General features: G+C 43.6%; 1 protein-coding gene across 1 annotated transcript in view; it reads left to right on the top strand.

Annotated features, from left to right (window-relative positions):
• Nucleotides 1–16,570, top strand: part of CSNK2A2 (casein kinase 2 alpha 2) — a 39,367-nt gene extending 22,797 nt beyond the window's left edge. The window contains exons 6-13 of the mRNA XM_046682039.1: nucleotides 867–926; nucleotides 5,958–6,041; nucleotides 6,851–6,961; nucleotides 7,151–7,252; nucleotides 7,787–7,887; nucleotides 8,717–8,865; nucleotides 10,354–10,447; nucleotides 16,111–16,570. Of these exons, the coding sequence (XP_046537995.1) occupies nucleotides 867–926; nucleotides 5,958–6,041; nucleotides 6,851–6,961; nucleotides 7,151–7,252; nucleotides 7,787–7,887; nucleotides 8,717–8,865; nucleotides 10,354–10,430 (684 nt within the window). The 3' untranslated portion in view covers nucleotides 10,431–10,447; nucleotides 16,111–16,570. The remainder of the gene's footprint in view (nucleotides 1–866; nucleotides 927–5,957; nucleotides 6,042–6,850; nucleotides 6,962–7,150; nucleotides 7,253–7,786; nucleotides 7,888–8,716; nucleotides 8,866–10,353; nucleotides 10,448–16,110) is intronic.
• Nucleotides 16,571–16,887: the final 317 nt, after the last annotated feature.

The raw sequence follows: 16,887 nt of genomic DNA, 5'->3' as shown, positions 1-16,887 counted from the left end.
GATTTACTTAGAATTGATTATCAAAAATAATAGTATAGTTTCTGACAAGGGTCGTGATGATTTTTAATGAAGCCAGATGCGTAAATGCTACTCTGCCTCTTAGAAATTGACGTTTTTTAAAAACTCCCAGTGGCTAGGTCTTTGGATCATCAATAATGAAAACTTTTGTTTATGTGTCACTTTGGCCTGGAACCATTTTCAGTACCTATATCTTTTTCTTTTTCAACTTCTCACTCCACCACTCCTTTTTTCTTCCCTGTAAAACATGTTGCTTCTTTAGTTCCCATCAGTTGTTGCCTGTGAAGTGTTCTTTTTTCCTAGCCTGGAGTTGGTGTGGGGGGAGTGGAGGGTGTCGATTTTTTAAGTCTCTGGCCAGCTCCAAATGCTGTAGCGTTCATTTTCCTCGTGTTTCTTTCACAAACAGACTGATTGTCCTGCCACTAGTTTACCACATGGGCTGGTGAGTTTCAGGTTCTGCTCTCTACTCAGAACTCGGTGCTCCAGAGTATTCTGTGGGGTTTGTTTGAAGTGCAGTAAGACAGTGAGGACAGCTGGACAGCTTTGACTTCATTCTGTAATAATGTGATTGTGGCTATTGAAACTGTGGAGCATTAAACAGGTTTTTAAAAGATCCAGGTTGGCTTAGATGTTTTCTCCCCTGGAATTTCTTATGTTTCTCCTGAGGACTGAAGTGGTAGACCCTCATCTTGAGTCTTTGACCCCATTTGTTCCAGATCAGGTGGTAAGAAGTTGTGGGACTCCTTACTGACTTAAGCACTAAGTGTACAGACAATAATGACCAACATTTGGGCTGACAAGATGCAATGAGAGTAAATTAACTTTCTGTTTTCTGAAATCTGTTTCAGCAACTTTACCAGATCCTGACAGACTTTGATATCCGGTTTTATATGTATGAACTACTTAAAGTAAGTGGCATTCGTAAACAGTGAACTTTTTCAGGCTTATTCATTAAAGGAGAAGTTTTTGAGAAGACAAAGAGAATTCAAGCAGAATATTTCTTGATACCCAGAGAATTTAGTGAGATTTTTTTTTTCTTTTAACTTATATTGAGGCCTCTGTCATAGGATCTTTACATAGAAACTTTCCAGTGGATCTGAGAAAGATGGCCAAGTCAAGGGTCCCAAGGACATTAAACCAGAGATTAGAACCTTCCTCTTCATAGCTCTGGTTGGCCCTTGGATTTTCTTTTTTCTGTTTAATTAATACTTCCTGTTAGTTTTCACTGCGTAACAAGTCATCCCAAACTTAGTGACTATTTAAAAGTGATTTATTTCTCATAATTCTGTGGGTTAGCTTGGGTGGTCTTTTGGATGGCCTCATTCACATAATCTGGGATGGCAGCTGGAGTGGCTGAGGTCTTGTCCTCCAGGAGGTTAGTCTGGGCTGCCTCCCATGGTGGTCCTGGGGTTCCTAGCAGCAAGAGAAGGCAAACCTCAATGTGTAAGCACTTTTCAAGCCCCCACTTGTGTCATGTTTGCTAATGCCCTATTGGCCAGAGCAAGTCATGTGGCCAAGCCTAGAGTCAAAGGATGGAGAAGCGGACTTCCCCTCTTGATGGGCAGACTGTTGAAGCCACCTTGTGGAGGGATATGCACACAGGGATGGCAGGCATTTGCAGCCATCTTTTTCTTGCCATCTCTCATGATCCACTTCTCATGAGACGCCCTGTCCTCTAGCCTACCCCACTGGCCCTGGTTAGTTAACCTTGACGCACAGGGAGGGGTGCTGGGCGGACCTTCTGGGAGACCTACCAGTCCCAGGACTGAAATCTTCAGGCATTACTGATTGATGGAAGAATGATCTGTTTTAGTTTGTCTGGGTAAACACTTAGGTACGGAATTCTAAAAAGGTTTGTAGAATGGCATAGACCAATGGTTCTTAAGTTTTTTAGGGTCATGAATCACTAAGAATCTAATGAAAGCTATGAACTCCCCTCAAAATGGATGTATAAATATACAGTATTACATAAAGTTTTGGGGAGGGTGTGGACCTCAATTTAAGTACCTCTGAAAGAATATAGAGGTGACTCAGCTGTTGACATTACTGAAGAAAATTGCCAAGATGGAGTTTTGATGGCATAAAAAGTTGCTTGGGCAAAATACCAAGTTAGATTAAGGCTGAGCTTTAGGGAATGGGAATTTGAAGAACTAGCTTTATGAGATGAATGTGTTTTCTTACGAGAACTTGCATAAACTACTTGTCGTTAGAGCCAAAGTGGTGGATTTAAGGGTTCGCTCTAATGGCTCTTGGGTCTTTCTTTTGTCGATAAGATCAGAAAGATGGAGAAGGTAGAGCTTGGTTTATCCCATACTCTTCCGTGTCCACTCCAAACTAGAATTGGAGGCCTCATGGGGGAGAGCTTTGCAGAGGCGTGTCCTGTGAACTGTCAGGCTAGCCAGTCCCTGGAGGGGCTTCCCAGAGAATCCCGAGCAGTCACCCCAGGAGAGCTGCCATCCAGATCCCACAATTGGTTATTCTTTAAAACGAGGTATTAAGAGTTTGTGGTTAGCTGGCACACCAAAGGTAGGATGTATAACCTAGCACAGTTATCCTTAGATGAGGTAGGCATCCCGATGGTGCGGGTCTCCACGGCTGCGCATGCACATGGCACTCAGTGTTTGATGTCCTCTCTGCTTTCTGGAGGTGGCAGGTAGGTGGTAAGGGCATACTTTGTGCTAATGAGGCATAGAACCGTAGATGAAACTCGAAAAACGTCTTTCATGCTTAATGGTCAGAAACCACCCAATTTTAAAACTGAAATAATTCCCCAAAGAATTTAAGAGCATGTCAGTGTCTCCACAGGGAGTCTGACTAGTGAACTTGGCAAAATAACTAATTCCTTTCCTGTATTTGTTCAGCCTTTGCTTCCATCAGGTATTTTTCACATCCCAGGTATTGGGGTTCTAATTAGTTTATTCCTTTGGGCAAAGACTAGGCAAAATAACAGAATCAGCACTTCCTAACTGTTCTCTTTGTCGGGGGAACGGGGCTAGGGAAGAGGAATATTTAACTCAATTAAAACTGTAGAAGAAACTGAGGCTGAGGGCTGCAGAGCGATTGCTCAGGGCCTCACTGAGGCTATGCGCAGAGTCCGGTCTGATTCGGATTCGGGGAGGTCTGTTCTCAGGAGTCCTGGTTTCAGAAGGCACTGCCACAAAACCACTGTGGAGTCTGGCTACAGCTCTTGGTGTAAAACAAAGAGAAAAATTAAATGGAAGTAGAACTTACATAAATGAAGTGAATAAATCTTAAGTGTACAGTCTTGGATTTTACGTAAGTGAAACCTTCACCCAGATACACACAGAACTGTGCTGTCCCATATAGTAGCTGCTGCCTGCAGGTAGCTATTTAAATTAAGTAAAAGTAAAAATGCAGTTTCTTAGTCACACTAGTCACATTTCAAATACTCAGTGGCCTCATGTGGCTAGTGGCTACCATATTGAGCAGTGCAGATGTAGAACTTTCTGTTGTTGCATAAAGTTCTGGACAGGGTTGGTAGAGAATATTATGAATACCCGAGAAGGCTCTCTTGTGCCCGCTTCTCTTCAGTATTCGCTCCTCTGAAGATTATATTTTCACCTCCATCACCAGAGTTGAGTGTTGTGTATTCTTGACCTTCATATAAAAAGCATCATGCACTGTATACTCTTGCGTCTGAGGAAAGCAAAATTTGCTTATTCCTGAAATGTTGGTCTTGGGCTCATTCTCTGGCTTATGTATTCCCTCCCATGTAAAGATGCCTGGTACCGTGCCCTTGCTAGTCTAGTCCACTGCTTCTTAACTAGGTCAGCTTTGTCCCTCAGGGGACATTTGTCAGTGTCTGGAACCATTTTTGGTTGTCACAATTGGAGAGGTACTACTGGTAGAGGCCAGGGATTCTGCTAAACATCCTGTAATGCACAGGACGGCTCCCTACAACAAAGGGTTATCTGGTCCAAAATGCCCACAGTGCTGAGATTGAGAAACCCTAATCTTGTCCCATGGAAAACTCCACCAAGAGTGCTCAGGGCCAAGCACATAGTAGGTGGGTGAGATTCTGGGTTGCTGTCATTATTGTAACTCAAGGAGTATATCATGAGATTCATGTAGGCTTCAAGTGCTTTTTAAGACAAACCAAAGGTCCTAACATTGAAATTTATGAAAATAGTTACTGTGTTAGAAAAGGGAGATTTAGGAGCAAATTTTTATGTTATTTGTTTTTAAAAAAACCCAAATAACTCATAAAAAATGAGTGAAAGATTTGAATCAACATTTGTCTAAAGAAGATGCAGGCGTACCTCATTTTATTGCACTTCGCAGATACTGTGTTTTTTACAAGACCTTCCACCAGCAAAAAGATTACAACTCACTGAAGGCTCAGATGATGGTTGGCATTTTTGGGCAATAAAATGTTTTTAAATTAAGGTATATACATTGTTTTTTTTAGACATATTGCTGTTGCACACTTAATAGACTACAGTAAGTGTAAACGTAACTTTCACATGAACTGGGAAACCAAAAAATTCATATGACTCACTTTATTGCTATATTAACTTTATTGCAGTGGTCTAGAGCCGAATCTGTGGTGTCTCCAAGGTATGCCTCTATAGGCTGGCCAATAAGCACAGAAAAAGATGTTCACCTTTATCACTCGTTAGGAAAGTGCAAATCAAAACCACAGTGAGGTACCACTTCAGACCCACTGGAAGGGCTATGATCAAAAAGAGGAACAATCGCAAGTGTTGGCACGGATGTAGAGAAATCGGAACTCTCATACGTTGCTGCTGGGAATGTAAAATGGTGCAGCCACTTTGGAAAACAAGCAGATTCTTAAAAAGTTTAATGTAAACTTACATACAACCTAGCATTTCCACCTTTAGGAATCTACCTGAGAAAAGTGGAAGTATATGTCCTCTCAAAGACTTGTACGTGAATGTTCTTAGCAGCAGCATTCGTAATAGCCAAAGAGTGGAAACAACCCAAATGTCTGTCACCTGGATTCATACAGTGGAATACCATTCAGCAAGAAAAAAGCAACGTGGATGAATCTCAGAATCATTATGCTGAGTGAAAGAAGCTAGACAGAGTACTATGTATTATTTCACTTTATAAATGTCCAGAAAAGGCAAATCCATGGCAACAGATAGATCAGTGGTTGGAGGGAGAGGGAAAGGAAAGGGAAAGTAGGAGGAAGATGGGAATGAGAATTGACTGCAGGCAAGCTGAAGGGAAATTCTTGGGATAATGGAAAATTTCTAAAACTGGATTGTGCTAATAGTTGCATAACTCCATAAATTTACTAAAAAATCATTGACTTGTACACTTAAAAATCTTATTTGCATATCAACTATCTTATAGGAAGCAGTTTCCTCCCTAGAGTAATAATATAATTATAATTAAAGACCAGATGGTTCAGGGATTGTTTTTAAGGAAAATACTAATGTTAAAATGCATATTATTCGTGAAAACCCGCATGGAATACTTACCTAAAAGACAGTCTGCGCTGAAAGATGTATGTGGATGTCATTCATTGTGTCCACATGGACTTCTGCATGTCCTTTGAACCACTATGAGAGGTGACTCCAGGGAGGTTCCCAGATCTGGCTTTAAGCACATCAAATTAGACCAACAAATTAATGTATGATTTCTAAATCCAGGTGGTTGGTAAATTACTACCAGCTACAATTAGGAGAGGAGCGCCTGAAGAAGGGTGTCATTCCCCCTTTTTAAGAAACCTTCATGATAGCCCTTCATGTCCCTTCCTACCAGCTGCCAACGTAGTATGCACAGACAGCAGGGGTGTCTTCTGAAGCATGTTTTTTCTCTTTCGTTACAGACAGTAAGCTGCCCCTTGGGAGACTGTTCAAGTCAAGCTGTCACAACCAAATAAGAATATGCTTGCATTGGGGGGTGGTAGAGGGTTTGCTTACTTTTCTCTGTGCTTTCTTATCTAATAGGCTCTGGATTACTGCCACAGCAAGGGAATCATGCACAGGGATGTGAAACCTCACAATGTCATGATAGATCACCAACAGAAAAAGGTACCATTACAGCCAGGCAGCAACAAGCCTTTCACTGGAAGGCTTAGGGCAGACCAAAATGCTGGCCAGGACCTAGGTGGTTTCTGGAGACCCAGGCTGTTTGCTTTGGCAGACTTGTGATAACTGTTACTTCTCCAGTCTCCAGTGTTGGTTTCTACTTTGCATAAGCAAAGTACTCAAGGAAGGTAGACAGCTGACCCTAACTGTAACCACTTGTTTATTTTGGTCCTGGTTCTCTGGAGGGCCTCACGAAAGAAACTACAGCTGATAGTTTCTACTTCTTTTTTTAACAACCCTCAGACCAATCTGCCTGGCCTTAAAAGTACAGTTGGGTCCCTCCTCCTTTCGGTATCCAATTCTGGTTGTCCCTGATTGGTGAGTAAATGAATCACTAGTATTAGGTTAATGAAAAGCTAGAATAGTGCTTCTGTCCAGGAGTGGGGCATATGTCCCCAAGCCTTTCAGTTATGACTAGAGCTTATAATGAAAGCTGTTAATGATGGGGGAATGTGTCACACATCTAAGTGGTATGGAGGCAGAAAGAAAGCTTGAGCTCTATTGATGTAGAGAGGATGATGAGCCGGGATCATTTAAATTTAAAAAGAGAAAAAGCGAATCAGATTCTGAGTGCTCTGCTCTAGAGATAACCTTTTATGCAGTTGCTGAAAGTGTAGTTTTTTAGCCAGTGCACCTGCTAACATTTTTTTATGTGGCCAAATAATTGTTATCTGATGTGACGTGGCCTTGTTCTAAGGCACAGGCCTCTAGAAACAGTCCTCTCACCTCCTTCGTTTGTGTCCTATTTGCAGCTGCGGCTGATTGACTGGGGCCTGGCGGAGTTCTATCACCCTGCGCAGGAGTACAACGTCCGTGTCGCCTCCAGGTACTTCAAGGGACCAGAGCTCCTCGTGGACTATCAGGTAAAATGGTCAGCACAGCGCCTCTGGGTTCTTTTTACATCTCCTTAGGGCTTTTCCTGGTTTACTGTTTGTGTAGTTAATTTGGATACATTCAAAACCTAGTCTTTATTCCACTCCAAAATGGTAATTTCCAATTTTTCTCAGCTACTTTTTATTTTGCTTGAATTCTAAAATATCTTATCTCCTCAGATGTATGATTATAGCTTGGACATGTGGAGTTTGGGCTGTATGTTAGCGAGCATGATCTTTCGAAAGGAACCCTTCTTCCATGGACAGGACAACTACGACCAGGTGAGCAGACCCCATCTGACTCATATCCATTTGGGGGCAGATGCGAAGAAAACAACATCCCTTGATAGGGATTCTGTCCTTGAGCCCCTAAATGGCACTCAACATCTGCACTTGAACTTTTCTTCAGGGTAAAGAATTTCACAGAATTTTGTCTGTGGTTACCAGGTCCCCAGAAAGATACAGACACATAATGCTATCTTGTGCCCAGCTTCTAAAGTGGGTCTGTGAAGAAGTCAGGCACCTCCTTGTCTATTAAACTGGATTCTAGTCATTAGGTTGTGATGCCCCATAATCATCAGCTTCTAGAAGATTATTGTCGTAAGTTCTGTTACCATTTTAAAGGCAGTTTTGAAATGTGCATTCACGTGAACTTGGTGTCCTTGCCTCTGCTGCCTCTCTGCCCCGGGCCTGGGTCTGTGTCTGGTCCCTGGAGATGTGGTGAGGTGCAGGTGCTCTGAGTCCTTGTACAGCATCCTCACGGGCTGGCAGTGAGCCCCGTGCTCAGTGATTTGGTCAGTTTGTTTTGTGTTTCAGCTTGTTCGCATTGCCAAGGTCCTGGGAACAGATGAGCTATATGGGTACCTGAAGAAGTATCACATAGACCTGGATCCACACTTCAACGATATCCTGGGACAGTAAGTAAGAGAGAGGGAAAGAAAGAGGATTTCACTTACCCACTTCAGGAGGGGGAAGCTGAGCCGAAAGTGCTTTCTCAAGCTCTTTCGCCTTTCTGAGCATGTCAAAGTTGAAAGATCCTTTTTTGCTCTGTTTTTTTTTTTAACTTATTTTGAGATATTTGGGCATTGCTTACATGTGTCTTCTAATCATTTTTACTTCTCTAAGAGATAACTTGTTTATCAATAGAAAATGGAAGACAAAATCACAGTGTTACAGAAAAAAGCTTTTTGGTACAACATATGCTTATTTTAGTGGAAAATCTTAGAAGATGTGATTCTTTTAAATAGAGATTTATAATTTCTTTATGTTCTGTGTAATGGACTTTGTATAAGGTAGCAAATTTTAAACCATGTTTTCAGATAAACAGTGCAGTAGCGTTGAAATGCATAGGTTGTGTTGACAATTTTCAAACTATTTTATGAGGCTTCATGTTTCTGAGGCTAGCTCTCTAAATATATTTGCTGAACAATAAAAATTACTCAGCTACCTCTGTGCTTCGCCCAGAATTGACTAAAAGCCTGGGCATAAAACATAATCTAGAAGGGTTCCACAAATTCTAAATCAGATGTAGAAGTTTTAATTAATTTCATGTATCAGGGCACTGTTTTGTTTGAGGATGCTGTGATTGTAACTGTGGGGGTGGAGTCGGTACCCAGAAGAGTGAGATTTAACGAGCTTGTTGTCAGTGCAGTATTCTAAGATTTTGTTGCCTTCAGCCCTAGTACATAAGGAAGGATTCTTGTTGAATTCAATCTCAGAATACTAATGCTTCCCTTTTCTCCTCAGACATTCACGGAAACGCTGGGAAAACTTTATCCATAGTGAGAACAGACACCTTGTCAGCCCTGAGGCCCTAGATCTTCTGGACAAACTTCTGCGATACGACCATCAACAGAGACTGACCGCCAAAGAGGCCATGGAGCACCCATACTTCTGTGAGTCTCGGGGGAATCTATTAAAGGGAAAGCTCTTCTACCCTTTATGCTTGGCACCAGTCAAGAGAATTCTAGGTATTTGCATTGAATTGTCCCTGGACTTTGGCCTCATTAGTTCTAGACTGTTGAGACAGCTTTGCAGATCTGTTTCTTGATCCCCAAAGGTGTTTCCTTGTCCTCCACTGCAGCTCCCTTGAGTCTGGTCCCTTTGACCATTCCCTGTGGCCCTGAGTTTATAGATCACTGGTATCTAAATTTTTTTTTCAAATATATACATTTGTGTAGGAACTAATCAAAGATTTTATTTCCCCTTCAAAAAACAAGTAATTAGGTGAAAGTGATAAGGTAACCATAGTAAATTTTTAAAGAAGAAAATAAGTTAAACGGAATTTGGGGAAAGGAGAGCAGGTATGGAAAGACCTCACTAAACTCCTGTCTGAATTACAGACTCCTTAGGTCTCACTTGGAACTCTGGGTGCATATTCAGTTGATGTGGCTGCTTATTGTTCTGCGTGCATATAGTTCTCCCCACTGATAAAGTACGTCTCAGACTTTCCTCTTACTGGCGGCAGTGTGAGATGTTTTAGTCCAGTCCCAGAGGAGACTGAGAATAAGGGAGGTTAAGTGACCTATCTCAGTTCACTCTCTGAATCGAGATGAACACTTGCACCCTGTCTCTTGCTTGACCAATATGCTATCTTTCCTTCTCCTTTTTTCCCCTCTGGAGGTGAACTAAATCTCCCCTGAAGAATGGGTTGCTGTGTGGTGTGGCACCTGCTGGCCCATGAGCGTCAGTAGACAGCAGAGTGAAAAGGTCTCACTCTCAGCCTTCCGACCTCACACTAGTGCAGCTCAAGTGTCCCCTTTCCAGTTTCCTGCACAGAAAGCTATTTTCACCCTTTGTGTTAGATTGAATTGAGAACACTCATGTTTATAACATGTAATTCATGATCTGTCTACTTTTCTGAATGTACATCATACTTCAAAAAAATTTTTTTTAAACTGCTGTTGCTTAAAATTGCTAGGTCTTCTAACGGCTCTTTTTAGTCACCCTTTCCTCTGAAGTGCTTATTATTGCACAAGCTTTGAAGAAATTGGGGCTTGGATGTGATGTTAGTATTCAAGGAAAATAACACATAAGAAAATTAGGAGAAATTCTGAACAGTGGGAAATGAGTGTTTCTGTGCCTCTCTTTTCCATGAATCTCAGTAATTGAACTTGTATTCTGAGGAACTATAAGAGTTGACTGTAAGAGTAATTCCCCCTGGTGATTTTTCAGTGTCTGGTTTTTCTATAACCTTAATTCTGTAATTTCTGTTGCCCTCCTGGCCCTGACTTTCCTGGCGGTCTCTCTTTATCTCACTGTGGAAGAGTTGCGTTTGTTGTGATGCTCATGAGCTCACTCTAACCTTTGCTGATTTGCCTAACCATAAAATCTCCCACATGGCCAGCCCCGATTCCACTGACTTTCCTCCTGTTTTCTTGCAGACCCCGTGGTGAAGGAGCAGTCCCAGCCTTGTACAGATAATGCTGTACTTTCCAGTGGTCTCACAGCAGCCCGATGAAGACTGGAAAGCGACGGGTAATGCGGCATTGATGCTTGCCAATAAAACCAACCAACCAAACAGAAATCTTGAAGGAAAACTACAGTGTGATAAAAAGAAATTCTAGTCATTCCTTCCAAACGCAAAGAACAGTAAAGACCTAAAAGTCTGTCAAAAAGAAACTCCCCAGTATTAGTCTACAGGGAGCTGCCGTTCTGGCAGCGTGACGATGCACACAGTTCAGGATCTGAGGGGACTCTCCCTTTGGAATGCATGGGGGATGAAAGGCTCGGAGTTGTTGTACATTTCCCTTATTTAACAGGAGACCACTGTTGAATTAACTCGTTCAGTCAACAAGCTCTGAATTTCTGGCTTCCCATCTATTCCTCTGTGGTCTGGGTTTCCTTTGGTGAGATTCAGGCTCAAGTTTTAGCAAAATGTCAGCAGTCTGTACTGACACACCAGCCTCATTTATGAAAAGGAGATATTAAAACGGTGACAGTATTTTTTTTTTTTAAGCTCTTATACAAATTCATGTTTTATGTATTTTTTTATGACATGAGCTCTCTAGGAAATGTACCTCAACCCTGCGGTTTTCTTCTGAGTGTGTTCATTTTGGAGCAAACTGTAGTCGCCCTCACAGAGCCCCCTTCGATGTCAGGAGGCCTCACTTTAAACCTGGTGATGCCGTGGACAGGCCCATCAGTCTCATCAAAGTTCCGTGCTAAGTGCATAACTTGAGCTCACTCTATCCTTCGCTGATTTGCCTAAGCATAAAATCTTACTGCTATTTTTTTCATGTAGCTTTTTTTTTTTTTTGCCGCCTTGTAAGGAAAACCTCACCTTTCTCAGCACATCCCTGTGTGTGCACCTCTTTTAATGCACCTCTCTGAAACAAAGACTTTTTGTTCACAACCATAACTAAAGCTGGAAAGTCAGTCTTCAGGCAAGTCGGGGAGGGAGAAAAATGTCCTATCAGAATTTATTTAGGAAAGACTTACTGTGTGAAAAAAACGTACTTCCCCACCCCTCCCTTTTTGCCTCTTTTTTTATCCCCATGAGAAACAATTTCCTGCTGTAATTAGGGTAATCTGCATTTTTAAGCTCTGATAGGTAATACATGAATGTGGTGGCAAAGCTGAGTCCCACATGCAGGCACTGGAGTCGTGTGGGCAGGGCCGCCCCATGACCCAAGCAACTGAGGAGAGCAGCATCCAAGGGGCTCGGGGAAGGCAGTGGAGCTCCTGGGCAAGTATCAAAGCTTGGGCTCCATTGTGCTAGCCTTCACATTAACAAAGGGAGCTAGATTTTGTTTAAAAAAAAAAAAATAGGGCTGATTTCGTTTTGGGGGACTTGTCACCAGTATGATTTGCAAGCAGTCCCCTCACCCCAGCTGCAAGCCTTGACAGCTGTGGGGACGTCACACACCTAGGCTAGAGCTAGAGGTGTCTGCCATCACATCACACTTTAGGATTTCTTTATTAACTATTTAATAATGCCATACATTTTTATAAGGTTAGATTGTTTGTTTGAAAACATCTGTTTACATTCCATATTCCAATAAAATCGTATTGGTATTGGTAGCAGGTCCTATCTCTAAATGTAGATTCTATTTTTGTCGTTTGGTCGGTGGAAATTTAAAATGCAAATAAAACTCTTATTGTAGAGTTGAGCTTACAGATTAAAAATTAAGATCCCAAGGCCAAGAAATGCACTGAGTTACTGCCTGCGTTGCACATTCTGTATATTAATGTATACGTGTTCTACCTGAAAATCAAAGACAAGACATGAGCTCTTGGCTGAACCTATGTTGACATGTCAGGCAGCAAAATTCAGTGTTTGGGATTATTAAAAGCCTTCTCATGTGCCCTTCTAGGCAACACCGAACTGTTAGATATTGTCAGGGAGATGTGCCACTGTGTGTCCTTCCTGTCCCCTACCTCTCATCCCCTCCTTTGTCACCCAGCATTTTAAATTTTAAGTTGCCTGTCTGGACCAGGCAGGGGAAGCCTCTTGGAGTGTCTTGGTGAAGCGGTAACCGTTTCTTTCCCTTGGGTCCCCCAGAGGCAATAAAAGCAGTTGGAGGAGAAGAGTCAGGTGCCTTACTTCTGCCTCTCTCTCCTTTGGTCACGATGTAGTAGTGCAAACACAGCCGACCTGTCTGTCCTGCGTTCTGCAGCTGCCGCTTTGACACAAGAGTCATTGTCTTTCTGCATACACTGTACTGTTACGCCACCTATGCTTCTGACCTCTCCTCATGCCTTAGACATACAGCATGACTGAGTTTAAAATGCTCGCTCCTGTCTGAGTCTGGTCTTGACACCCAGCCTCCTGGCTGCTTGACTGTAGGTGGTTCTTTCCCAAACTGAAGTGAGTCTAGTCCAGACCTTTTCTCGTTTACCTAGCTCCAGGACCATTTTGTGTCCAGATGGGCCCAGCTCCCCTGAGACCTTAGAGTATTTACCCTGGTTGGGAGATGGTCTTGGAGAGTTCCAGAAGAGAGATGAGAGAGTATGTGTGAGAGAGAGAGTATGTATGTGTGTACGTATGTATGTATCTAGGAGTGGGAGTCTAGTCTTAGATGAAGCTGTGGTAGATTTTTCCCCCCCTAATATCCTTTTCAGGTAGCATATTATTTCTTTAATTCATCTCAGTAATTTTCATTAGACATTTCGTTTGCTTCAGTACCTTATAACTGGTTAAAAGTGCCTATGATAAGGACTTGTTATTTCCTAAAGCAAAGCAAAAAACGTGGGGAACAGGGTAGTGTTACACTATCATCTCAGGTACTGCCTGTGTTCAAGAACCTAGACCTGGTGTGGTGAGGACAAAAGGTTCCTGTGCCAAACACAGATCAGTGTGTCATAGTTCATTGGCCGCACGTGAGCATAGCTACCCAGGCTTGCTTAGCCGAGGACCCGCATGGTGAGAGCAGAACCGAGGGAGTGTGGGGAGTTCCATCTGGTTTGCTGGCAGTTCGCTCTCCCTGGATCATATCACTGGCCTGCTCCTGTCCTCTCCTCTCCCTGTGGAGGGGACTGGGTGGGAGAAGCCGCAGTGTATAATGCAGACCAGGCATTCCCGGGTCTTCTTACCGGTCAGAGGAGGGCCGATGCCAGTTATGTGAACCGCTTCAACGTGAGCCACTCCACTGGGCTCTTAACATTTTCTAGCATGTTGGTACTCACAAGGCTCAAAGCAAATGTATTTCTTTGCAGAGAAGGAAGTGCTCTCAGACTGATTAGAGGAGATAGAAGAGCTTGTAATCCTTGGGAGCTGGGAGAGGGGCTATTAAAGGGAGAAAGGGAACCAATAAGAAAAACAGGCAAAAGGTAGATCTTGAGGAGGGACCATGACCTCTTGAGGGGAGAAAACTAGGGGACATGAAAACTTGGAATGTGCCCTGAGATGGGCACTGCCCCTGGATTGGTTCCAGTGGGACCGAAAGGTGGTGCTCTCAAGGCAGATGCTGAGGCCCAGAGAGAGCTGACGGGACGGCTGTGGGTCTCAGGCTGCACCTACTCAGGGAAATGACTTAGGTTCTCCCAGGTGCTGCGTCGATGAGGATGGAAGCAGAATTATTTTGGGATGCAAGCGACAGTTGGAAAAATTTTTATATTGAAACGGAGCTGAGAGAGCCCAGTTAACAGTTTCCTTTAATGCCAGTTCAGGTTAAATGATTCATTTAGTAACCCTTGTTTCTGCATGAGCACCCACAGGAAAAAGCACACTTCCCTCCTGCAAATAAATAGGAGTGGATAATAACTGATCAGAGTCAAGGTCATTGAAATATAACCCCTTTCAAAAGCAAAAGCAAGGTCCACGTGAGCACACAAGAAGCCAAAGTTTGTCAGTGAGCTTAACAAATCTAAGACAGTAATGTCCTGCCTTTAAAAACTAACCCCAGGGTGGGAACAGGAGGGAGGGGAGGTGGCGGGGAAACAGCTGGCTAAGAAGACTGGTAAGAACGTACGTTTTTTGAGCTATATGGATGTGTTAATGAAAACAAACCGAACAAGGTGGTATAGAGGCTGGGGAAAACGATGTGATGGGATATACAGGTGATGCATACCTTTGTGTAGAGTCTCAACAATGTGCTACAAATGTGATGGTTAATCCTGAACTGCATGTATTGGGGATTGTTTAAAAAGAGAAAACTCTCATTGAATCAATAAATTAACAGTTTTTCACTCGCTGGCTTTTCTTGCTGTAAATGGTGACTAAGAGGTTGGGACAGAAATCTTGACACCCAGTGGAAAGCTTGGACAAATCTTCAAGAACCATGGAGCCGACTTTCCTTCTGTTTGCAGAAAAGCAACACTGCCTGGGGTGTGATTTACAAATGACTGCTTCAGACACGATGGGCCACCTCTTTGTATCACTGGGTGACTGATGTGTGGTTTATGTGCTGCTGTCCATGGAAGAAAGAAAAACGCCGTGTTAAATCCTGTTTTCTTAAATAAAAATGTTGCTAATCACCAGCCCTGCCAAGTGGGAGACCAGCCACTGCTGTGAGGGCCTTAACCTTGTATTTCCTGTCTCTCGGGGGAGCGGAGGGATGAGCCTCGAACTGTGGGATGTGTGTGTGGTGGATGCAGTCAGTCACCTTGGTGTGACGACTCCTGTAGCAGGAGAGGGGACTAGAGTGGTGTCGTGGGGATTGTTCTGTTTCTTGGTAGTTGATTCTGAATTCCACCATTGCGACACCTGCCTCTCGGATTGACCTGTTGTCTTGCACAACTTTAACCTTTGTGGCAGAGTGTTCTGCATTTTTGAAAAATCTCTGCAGCCCCATTTTTTGCAACATAGGCGGGCACCTGCTATCGTTTGGCAGATGGCAGTGTCTTTATTTATTGAGCTCTTTTCTCACTGACTGGTCTCTCTGTGGAGTTGGATGCTTAGAAATCAGTTTCCGAAGTGCTTCAAGGCAAATAGAGCTCTTTCTTTCTTAATTTAAGCACCACGCAGCCTTTCTCAAATGCTAAGCAGTAAGACCCCTGCTCCTTTACCCAAAGAGAGTGTTCATGAAATGGTGTTTCTGTGTGAGAGCTTCCCAGGTCCGTAGTCCTTTCTCAGTGCTGTGTTTCTGTTCTGAGACACTGCTGGCATCTCACCACCCACTCACTGTGCTGGACATGGAAGGAGAAATGAGGTTTGCAGGCCGTGCCAGACAGCTGCTTCCAGGGGAGAGTTAAAAATGTTTGAGCTCCCTTTTTGCTCTTTATTAGTGGACTCGGCCCTTTCCCTGTGTAAAGACAGTCATCTGATTCTTAGTCCCAAGATGTTCTCAGTAAATAGGGTTGGGTCTGATGGGGATCTACACTTGACCTGCTGAACTTGTAGCTTGGCTTGCATGGAATGGTCAGGAGGCCTCACTAAATCAGCGTTCTGGACCTGAGAGAAGGGGAGGAGACTTGGTCACAGTGTCCAGAACTTTCCTCTTGCTCTCACAGAAGGCCGTGCCAAACACTGCCTCTGTTAATGGTGATCAGAAGAGGAAGGAAGAGGGTACCGTTTGAAACCTGAAACCATAGAGGCAGTTCTTAGCTAGGTTTTCCGCAAAGTGGCATGGGAAAGTCAAGCTTGCATACTGTCCCCAGCACTCTTCAAGAGAAGGAGGCCACTTGTGAGTGGAGGCCTGTCCTTCCTCCTGTCAGATTAATTAATGCCATCTTTCCCCTCCTCCCATCTCTTTCCCCAGGTCTGTTGCGGTTCCTCCCACTTTTCCATAAGCAGAACAAGAACCAAATCAAACGTCTTAACGTGTGTAGAGAGATCACGTTCCGTGAGCAGACACAAAATGGTGGCAGGTTTGGCGAGCACGAACTAGACCAACCGAAGGGCAGCCCACCACCGTTTATCAAACCTCACTTCCGAATGTAAAAGGTTCACACGCCTTTGGCTTCCTGTTGACTTCCTCCTGACCCAGAAAGCATGGGAAATGTGAAGGGTATGCAAAATGGTTGTTGGTTACTGTTGCTCCCCCGCGCCCCTTGATTCGTCCTGCGGCCGCCTGTTTTTCCAGCAGACCACGTTAACTGGCCGGCCACAGACTCCACAGTACGGGAATGGGGGCATATATGGCATGAAGGGCAGTTACATATTATAATTTTAAAAGTATATATTATTGAATAAAAGGTTTTAAAAGAAATGTATGGAGAGTTTTCAGTATGGAAGGGGCCATTAACTGAGACCCGTGGCCATAGAGGACTGAGTGAAATAGAGGAGCATATGTGCCAGGTTGTAGCCAGAGGAAAGCGGGCGAGTCCCAGAGGTGAGGAGGGCTGGTCTGAAGGATGCTCTTTACAGAGATGAGGAGTTGAGAGAGCGAACTAGTCCTGGGGATGGGGTAAACCGCAGAGAGTTTGCGTGGACTCCGTGAGCCAGGAAGCCCAGCTTTGTCTTGAACACATTCATCTTCCCTTGACCCCTCCTTCCGAAGCAGGTGAGTCACCCAGTGATTTAGGTGGTAAGGAAA

Source organism: Equus quagga, chromosome 13, assembly GCF_021613505.1.
Source record: "Equus quagga isolate Etosha38 chromosome 13, UCLA_HA_Equagga_1.0, whole genome shotgun sequence".
Classification (NCBI taxonomy): domain Eukaryota; kingdom Metazoa; phylum Chordata; class Mammalia; order Perissodactyla; family Equidae; genus Equus; species Equus quagga.
This window is presented reverse-complemented; position numbering and strand designations above follow the sequence as displayed.